At 37.8% G+C, this 10,117-nt stretch overlaps 1 protein-coding gene across 1 annotated transcript in view; it reads left to right on the plus strand.

Moving 5' to 3' along the window:
- ABCB5 (ATP binding cassette subfamily B member 5) overlaps nucleotides 1-9,482 on the plus strand; it is a 140,639-nt gene extending 131,157 nt beyond the window's left edge. Inside the window, exons 26-28 of the mRNA XM_045495045.1 lie at nucleotides 307-513; nucleotides 6,560-6,706; nucleotides 8,243-9,482. Of these exons, the coding sequence (XP_045351001.1) occupies nucleotides 307-513; nucleotides 6,560-6,706; nucleotides 8,243-8,440 (552 nt within the window). The 3' untranslated portion in view covers nucleotides 8,441-9,482. The remainder of the gene's footprint in view (nucleotides 1-306; nucleotides 514-6,559; nucleotides 6,707-8,242) is intronic.
- The last annotated feature ends 635 nt before the right edge of the window (nucleotides 9,483-10,117 follow it).

The raw sequence follows: 10,117 nt of genomic DNA on the forward strand, positions 1-10,117 counted from the left end.
GGTTGCTCGTTTTCCATCAGACTTCAGCACAGAGCACCAGCCTTGACTCTGGACTCCAGGCAAGTCTCTAGAATATGTGGCCATTCATAGCAATGTCAAATAAGTTTAGGAGCTGGAATTTTAGGCAGTTACATATGCTTCTATACAGCATATGATTTATGATCCATCCTTGGGTAGCATTTTACTGTGAAATACCTTGAATTCCTATTTTTCTTGTTACAATTTGTACATGTCTGAATACAGTGAACTGCAACAGAATACAGTTGTTGGATCTTCACATGCCACTCTCCATTCTGCTTTTGGCAGCTATTCGATGGTGTGGATGCAAAGGAACTGAGTGTACAGTGGCTCCGTTCCCAAATAGCCATCGTTTCTCAAGAGCCTGTACTCTTCGACCGTAGCATTGCTGAGAACATTGCCTATGGTGATAACAGCCGTGTTGTGCCACTCGATGAAATAAAAGAAGTAGCAGATGCAGCAAATATCCACTCTTTTATTGAGGGTCTCCCTGCGGTAAGAAAAATATCTGAAATCTTGAATTACAAAACTGCCAAGTAAGCCTAAGTGGTTGTCTTTATGTGCTCCTTGAATTATACAATTTATTTATTGCCAGTATCTAATCAAGTTATGCATAAAAAGTGAAGATTGAGATTTTTCTGTGACCAATTTTTCCAAGACCAAACTGTATTAATATTCACCGAATTCGTTTTCTTATTTTGATTGCTTACCTTCTATCCATATACACTCTACTTAGGTCTACACCACCATCATCCCCCCACTCTGATTACGTAGCATCTTAATCTGTCTTCCTGCTTCCAGTCGGCCGCATCATAATTCTTCTTCCTCATAGTACCTAGGGGGACCCTTTAAAAACATAAATCAGATTCTGTCCCTTCCTGCTTAAAACTTCCTAATGGCATCCCTTTGCACTTAGAATAAAGTCCAAATTTCTTACGTAGCTGGCAAGGCCTTCTGTGACGTGGTCCTGCTCGCCTCTCCATCTCCTTCCTCACCACGTGTTCATTCTGCTCCAGGCACACTGTCCTCTTTTCTGTCTCAGAAGCACACCAAGTTTTTCCTACCTCAGGACATTTGTACTTGCTGTTTCTTCAGCCAGGACCTCCCTTCCTCTGGCTCTTTGCAGAGCTATCTCCTTAACTTTCAAGCTCTCTGAAATGCCATCTTTGCAGAGACTCTCCCTGGCCACCTTATCAAAAGTGTCCCCACCACTCCCATCACATATCATATAGTCTTCAGGGTGCTTATCACAATCTAAAGTTACCCTGAGGGATTATAGACTTATTTTAGTGTCCTCTTTCCCCACTAGAATGTTAAGTCCTTGCCTGCCATTTTTGTCACTTCTCTGAAATGACAAACACAATGTCACTTCTCTGTGACAGCTGACACAGGAAAGTTAAAATCTTGGCTAACTGTAGAGCGAGCTTTAGTATGGCAAGCATTAATACAAATCCAGAAGTCATGAAGAGAGATGAGTAATTGTAACTTAAAGTGCTTACAATATCTGAATGTTTATACTTGCAAAATTAAATTAAAATATACATACCTACTTTTAATTAGAAACAAACTTCTACAACGTTATTTTCTAGCTCACCTTAAAAGGGAATGCCTAAGTTTAATAAACATTAAACAATCTAGTATCCTGTTCTTTGGGGGAGGGTAATGGTCACCATACTCTCTGACTTTTATAAAAGTAGATCTTCCCTCACCATCTCCTGTCCACGCTAAATGGTGCCTATAACTAGAAAGGGGCCATAAATAATACAATTTCTCCTGCTCCAGTAAGATTCTACACTACTAACTATAATGAAAGGATTGATGTATTTTTATAAATATTGTGACCCCATGAGTATCTTTCCATGGTAATTCTCCTTTTTAACCAAGGCATTCGCTGTATTGTCAATTATAATTGACATAATCCTGATAGGTTTGTTTCTTTAATTTATGTGTGGTAAAATGTTAACCATTTTATATTTATACCATTTGACTTTTATTCTTAAACTGTTTATTATCTTTCATTATTTTTGTTGTGCTAGTTCCCACATTTACCCAAAACTACATATTTCAGAGATTCAGTGCACTAACTTTTTACAGTAAAAAACTTTGAGAACCAAGATGATATTATTTCCTAAAAGAAAGAATAACTAGTTTCTCACTGGTTTTTTTTTTTTATGTTTATTTATTTGTTTTGAGAGAGAGAGAGAATGCAAGCAGCAGACAGAGGGAGAGGAAGAGAGAGAATTCCAAGCAGGCTATGCACTGTCAGTGTGGAGCCCAACACAGGACACAAATTCCATGAACATGAGATCATGACCTGAGCCAAAATCAAAAGTCAGACACTTAACTGACCCACCTAGGCACCCCTGTTTTTAATTTTAACTTTACTTATCACTGTTACTCCAAAAAAAAAAAAAAAGTAGAGCCATGGTACCAAAATATCATTTTGAAATAGGGCATTGGACATTACATCCAGCAGTAATGTAAATGATCATTTGTAGTGAAGAAAATACAGGGAGTTGGGAGACCACTTAGGAGCTATTTCCAGTGTTATGAATGCCTGAATTAGTAATTATAAAGTGAAATAAAGCAAGGAACAGGATTTAAAAGATACTGTAAGGGTAGAATTGCCAAGACTTGGCTGAGGATTGTGGAAACTGGGTGAGAAAGTGCATGATACACTGGACAGCCTGCTGGAATAAAAACACACAGAGCATATGATGAGAGTACAAAAGAAGGAATGACAAAGTCTCTAGGAGCTCAGAGAAAACCATACGGAAGATGTTGTTTTAAACTGGGTTTTGAAAGGGTGCCTGGGTGGCTCAGTCGGTGAAGCATCTGACTTTGGCTCAGGTCACGATCTCACGGTTCATAGGTTCCAAGCCCTGTGTCAGACTCTGGGCTGACAGCTCAGAGCCTGAAGCCTGCTTCAGATTCTGTGTCTCCCCCCAACCCCCCGCCCCCACCCCTCCTCCACTCGTGCTCTCAAAAATAAACAAACATTAAAAACAAACAAACAAACAAACAAACTGGGTTTTGAAGAATGAGGGGAATTCACCAGGCTGAGAAGGGACAAATACATTCTTAGAAGACAGAATAAGCTCGTGTGGAAACATATACACATAAAACAGTTTTAGGTGTTTGGAGGGAAAGAAATTTAAAATCCTGAGCAAAAGGCATAAACTAGGGAATTGAGAAGAGGCCAAAATATGAGCAGAGACTGAATGTGAAGGTTCTGATATACCAGGCTAAGAAGTTTGGACTCTGTCTTATTGGAAATAGGAAACCACTAGACATTTTTAGGGAAAGAAATAACATGATCAGATTTTAAAGAAAAAAAAATTGCTGCTGAGCTCAGCCTTTTGTTTGCTCATCCAGAAGCCATTGTGGCCTTTGAGGTATGGCAGAGACTGGCATTAAAAGGACAAGTCCTGGTGCTTTACAACATTCTGGATGAGAACAATGCAAGTCCACATTTTCTTTTCCCCAGTTCCAATTTCCAAAAGCTCTTAAACTCCATGCCTGACACACAAATTTTGCATATTTGATGGCCAAAATGATGTGAGGCTATATGTAGCCTTTATTAATCCTACTTAGAATGAATAATCCAATATTTCTGCATAAATACTCATATATTTGATTACCACTTGCTTCCCCAGACGTTTCTGGGAGTGTTAATACATGTCACGTGTTAAATATATATAATACATAGTATATACAATTTATGGTATATTTTTTTCTAATGTTAAACAAACAGGGGCTGGATAGCTCAGTTGGTAGAGCATGTGACTCTTGATTTCAGGGTTGTGAGTTTGAGCCCCACATTGGGCGGGGAGAGAGAGAGAGAGAGGGAGAGAGAGAAAGTCAAACAGACAAATAAAAAACAGAATTCTTAAGTGGATATATCCTTAAGGGTTTCTAGTAAAGGATTGTGGACGTGTCTGGCAACTCAACCTAGGAGGGCAAACAGCAAGTCAGTTTGGAGTGTGCTAAGGGTAACACGTCTATTCTATATGCCATGGAGATGACCTACAGATATTTGGAAATATTGGCCTAGGAGGGGAGTTGAAGCAACCCCACCTTGGTCTTAGGGATCCTCTGAGAAACATACCGAGTGTAGCTGCAGCTCTCAGTCAAGTCACATCGTGACTCCTTGGGTAAGACTTCAACCACTGAAATCACCCTGAAGTTCCTCCCAAGAGCCTGCAGGGATTCTCTAGAATGTAGTTGGTTTAGGATCAGACTCTTTTTGGATATTCTCTCCGGGACCCAACTGGCTTTTAGCCCCAGGTTCTTATCAAGGAGCCATTGTTCCTTGAGCATCTCATAAACAGGTTGAATATTCCAGGACACTCACCATTCATCCCACTGATTGCCAAAAACTTGATTGAGATTTTCAGTTTAAACAGGAGAATAGAAGTCTATAGTTCTTCATTAAAAAATAAAAACCTCCACTTTAAGTATCTGAAAATGTTTTTAGGTTGGTATTGAGACCATGTGTATACCCCCATTTATAATCTGTTCTGCTTAAAGATGGACAAAACCATCTGAATTTAATTTTAATCCAATTCATTCTTGAGAGTAATATCTTCCTGTAATCCAGAGAAGGCCAAGAAATGCAAAGTGACCTCTAAGCTAGTATTGTGTCTTCTTTAGCTACACAAGAAGAATCTATGTACAATTTAAGCTAGACTGGCAGAAAGAGCTACAAACCATTATCATTCCCACCCAATCCTCTCTCTGTTTTTGGTTTAGGATTGGATTCTCTAATTTGGATGGGAACTATGTGGTGTATGGAAATGAATGACATAGATTTATCTGTTATCCTGCTCTATGGTTCTAAATTTCATAAAGTGAATTTTTAATATTTATTCATTTATTTTGAGAGAGTGTGTGTATGCATGTGAGTAGGGAAGGGGCAGAGAGGGAGCGAGTGAAAGAGAATCCTAAGCAGGCTCCACACTGTCCAATACAGGGCTCAATCTCAGGAACCATGAGATCATGACCTGAGCTGAGATAGAGAGTTGGACGCATAACCAACTGAGCCACCCAGACGGCCCTAAAATGCATTTTAGAGGGAAGAGTCCCAGCCTGCTGACAGTCCTAAATAAAATTACAGAAGTGATAAAGTCTGTTTTCTTTGGGCAGCATTCACTTCAGAAAAGACGCTTTTACTGGGCTGTGGTAACTGAGACACCCATTGTTTTATATGAAGCAAAAAATCACATTTTAAATAGAAAAATGAACTTTGAGGTGAAGTAGACACGTTTATCATAAGGCTGTGTCACAGGCTCTCTCGATACCCACTCTGCCCAAATGGTATCCCTTGAAGGCAGTCAGATATGGAGGGAAAGGCAGTTAATTCAAGCTTCTCTAAGGCACTAAGACAAAATGAATAGCATATTAATCACATGCTGCATGTTTTCAATGATGCTGCTATAGGATCCACATTTAGAAGGTTGTATAATTAGGGGCGCCAGGGTGGTTCAGTTGGTTAAGCATCCAGTGGTTTTGGCTCAGGTCATGATCTCACAGTTTCCTGAATTCAAGCCCTGCATGGGGCTCCATGCTGACAGTGCAGAGCATGCTTGGGATTCTATCTCTCCCCCTCTCTCTGCTTCTCTCCCACTTACTCCATCTCTGTGTCTCTCAAAATAAATAAACTTTTAAAAAATTAAAAAAAAAAAAAAAGAAAGTTGTATAATTAGCCTTGCTTTTCCAGTGGAGCAGATCCATCCACACATTCTTGTCTGGATACCAGGAGTATATATTTGTTAGACAACTAGCAAGAGCTAGTAGAAAGCAGTGTGAAACCTCGGAGGGAAGTAGAGTCAATGGGACAATCTAAAAAGCAATTGGGAGCCTGCTTGCACCAACTGAACTGACAGTCATCATTTGGCAGACTACAACAGCCTCAGGATACTCCTCCCATAGTTTCTTTATCCTTCTGTGGAGGAAAACACCGGAGAAGAGGACATTAGTAAATAGGAGGGCTGTAGAAACATTGGGAGTGCCAGATGTCACTATTATGGACTGAAGAGGTGAACAGACTGTCTCCAGACATCAGCCTTATTTATTGTCAGGAAGTTACCTGTACCATTGAGAACAGCATCCCAGTACCTGGAGAAATGTGCCCATAGAGGTTTGGCAAGAGGCAGTGTGAGGAAACCCAGTGATTTCCTTTCATTGTTTTGACCTGAAAATAGAAGGTAATGTAATTTAATGGAAAAGATTTGTGTTTACTGAGAACTTTTTTTGCCAATAATTTTTTTCTTATGCTTTAATTCAAACAATTCCTTTGTAGAAGCATAATGGCAAAGGTCTGCTGTTTGCGATCAGATTAGATATGTAAATGAGATGGTAGTGCTTACTGCTGGTTTAGCATTTATTTGCAACAAAGGCCAAGAATAGATTTCAGAACTTGTTGGGACACAAATTTTTAAGAGAAGCAAAATTTGAAATATTTAGATGGTTCTCGCCCACAGTTGCCATGCTAATTTAAATAACCAAGCCTTGCTTTCTTAATTGCATGTTCCTGTAATAGAAATACAACACACACATTGGACTAAAAGGAACACAGCTTTCTGGAGGCCAGAAACAAAGGCTAGCTATTGCAAGGGCTCTTCTCCGGAAACCAAAAATTTTATTGTTGGACAAGGCCACTTCAGCCCTTGATAATGAGAGTGAAAAGGTAACATTTTCTTTATTTCATCTCAGAATATAATATCAAATAAGAGAGTGGAGTACTGTGGAAGAAATCAAGGTCAGCTTGAGGAAAGAAAAACCTGGAGAGAACTGCAGTCATAGGTCACGAATTCTAATTAAGGTTTGGGCCTTTAAAAAAAAGTTAGACGCTGGTGGGGAGGTGGGAAAGAGTTGGGACATAGGGCAGCTCATGTTCTACAAAGGTTTTCTCACTTGAATTGGTTTAGCAAAAAGGCCCAATTCTTGAAATGTTTCTCCAGTCAAGGTAAAAGCCCAAGAAAAATAACCTTCCTATTTTATTATTATTATTCTTATGATACCAAACAAATGCATAAGGCAATCTACATGCATAAAAGAGTAATCTACACTGCAGTGTCAGAACCTACAGTTAGTCCATCTTTAATAGACTATTAGTTACATTTGAGAAGGAAACAAGGAAGCAAAGAGACACGTGACAATAGACCTACACTGCAGGCTCCTTCAGATGTTTAATTTTGCTATGTCCTTGTCCTCTAGTAGTTTCTTGCACATACTAGGCACTTACTTGTTAAATGAACACTGGTTGAATGAATGACAATCTTTAATATTTACCAAGTGTCCATTATATGCTATTATCTCAATCCTCACAACTTAATGAATTAGCTTATTTTATTAGCATGCTCATTTGATAGGCTAGCTCAGTAAGGCTTAGAAAAGTTAAGTAACTTCTCTGAATTTTAAGAGAGGATGTCTGATCTAAGAGCTCATGTGGTTGACCACCACATGATTGCTATTTACAAATGATTATCTTTGATTTCTAAGGAAACAGTCTGTTATGAAAGAGAAAAACATGATTTTTAGAATCAGACATGCCTGAGTTGTAATCCTGGATTTATCAGTTACTAGCAGTGTAACCTTGGTCAAGTGACCTGGACTTTTGGAATCTCAGTTTATTTATCAGAAAAATGAAAAAAAATAAATAAATAACCCACCTTATAGAGTTATTGCAAGGATTTAAGTGAGATATCCATCACTGGAATGAACATTTTGTATGTTCAACAAATTTTGAACAAATTTGTTGAATTTGTTCAAGAAATTTTGGTTTTCACCCTCCACTCCTATTTCCTCTATACAACATTATAACCCATTGCATCTGAGATTTTTGCTAGGACAGTTTTCTAGCTAAATTCTACTAAAATAAATGAATGCTATGAGAAGAAATGAAGTAAGTTAGGCATTCTGCTTAGGTTTAGAAATACTACTTTCTGACTCTGAGTTTAGAACTGCTTACATATATATAAACAACCATCTCATTTTTATTCATTATCACAAAAGCTTTTCTAGTTAAAAGTCTTAATGTGTCTATGGTTACTTTTGCTAGATTCCTATTGAATACGGTGAATATTTCACAGAGCTGGGCAGTTTTCCTTGGGGATAAGCAAATACAGAAAGAATGTTATTAGATTACCTTTATCAATTTGATTTGGATAAGTATATTAGCATCTAACTCAAGCTAGCAATCATGGGCCCTTTTCTCTTCTAGGTGGTTCAGCACGCCCTTGATAAGGCCAGCCAGGGGAGGACTTGCCTAGTGGTTGCTCACAGACTGTCCACAATACAGAATGCAGATTTGATAGTAGTTCTGCAAAATGGAAAAATAAAGGAACAGGGAACTCATCAAGAGCTCCTGAGAAATCGAGATATATATTTTAAATTAGTAAATGCACAGTCAGTGCAGTGATACTGTTAGAATTAGCATATATTTTGATCTTTGTGTAATGCAAAGAAAGAATACTTAGTAATTATTTGGCCTGCTTTGATCTCTTTTATTACATATATCAATAACTAGAATCATGTTATTCAAGTACAGACATGTTCTGTGTACACACCATCTTCTCTTCAGATTTTTTAAAGGAAACAAAAATTTGCTAAACTCATGTAAGTGAGATAATGCCTGCAACCCTCCTTTATAAAAATGTTGTCACATTTGCTTATAAAACAGTTTTCTGCAAAGTCAACCTATTTTCCTATCAACTTCTACTATAAAACTGGGAATATATTCCAAGAGGGAAAAAATTATCCAGTTAACTTAAATTGAAAGATTTTAGTAAAGAGAAAGATGTCGTTGGGCCAGACATTGTAGAGAGAATGATTATAATTTGGAACTTTCAGCATTTTGCAGCACATATCAAAGTACTTTGAGTGAGTCCTGTTCTCCAAACCATAGGACTTTCTCTCATAATCTCTCTCTCAATGTTTCTCTTAATGAATATCCACTGTTTCCCAAAACTCCATTATATCCCTTTGTTAGGGGGATAAGAAGGACTACAATGTAAAATTCCCAGCAGGATTAGGTAGTTATCTTCTAGTTTGCCAGTAAGTGAAATGCTTCACATGATCCATTCTGAAGATTTCATTATTCCAAGCTTTGAGTTTTGCAGAATAAATTATAGGCATACCAGTATATGACCACTTATTAAAATAAAAGCTAGTTTTATTATGGGTGAAAAATTTTAAAAGCCATTTTCTATTATTCAATCAAGTAATTTTCTTAAATTTTATATGTACTTCATTTTATGTAATGTATGTATTATCTAAAAGTTAAGTGTAAATAACAGTATTGGTAGACTGAGTCACATTTTCTCTTTACTTAAATATGTAATTTCATCTAGTGATTTTATCTCTATTTTTAATTGTATTTTCTTCCATTTATTGACACAGCCACCTTCTCTAAAGTACACAATGCCAATGATCAGAAGTATTATAAAAAAAAACTGAAACCATTTGTGTATTATGCCTCTTTGTTTTAAGTGGAAAATAAAAATAGGAGTGGGGGGTTGGGGACAGATGTATTGTTTAGAAGCATTAGCACTGAAAGCCTTGTGGCTACTTTGCTATTATACGTGGATATAGAACTCTTAGTGGTTTCTGTTTCCAGAGTAGAGTGGGCAGGAGGAAAAGGGCAGTACCATATGGATATGCTTAAAAGCCTCAGAGCAGGAGAACCTCAGGCTCTAATTCCGTAATCCCTCCTAGATTAGCAAATATGGGCATACCTCACTTTATAGTGTTTTGCTTTATTGCACTTCAATATTGTATTTTTCTGAACTATGCTCCACACCCAGCATGGGGCCTGAACCCACAACCCTGATATCAAGAATATGCTGTACTGGCTAAGCTAGCCAGGCACCCCTCGATACTGCATTTTTTAAAAAGTGAAGATCTGTGGCAACCCTGGCATTTAGTAAGTCTATCAGTACTATTTTGTGAATAGCATTTACTCACTTCATGTCTCTGGGTCACATCTTTTTAATTCTCACAACATTCCAAACTTTCTCATTATTATTCTTGTATTTGTTATGGCAATCTGTGATCACTGATCTTTGATGTTGCCATTGCAATTGTTTCGGGTCACCAC

The sequence above is a fragment of the Leopardus geoffroyi genome, chromosome A2 (genome assembly GCF_018350155.1).
Source record: "Leopardus geoffroyi isolate Oge1 chromosome A2, O.geoffroyi_Oge1_pat1.0, whole genome shotgun sequence".
Lineage (NCBI taxonomy): Eukaryota > Metazoa > Chordata > Mammalia > Carnivora > Felidae > Leopardus > Leopardus geoffroyi.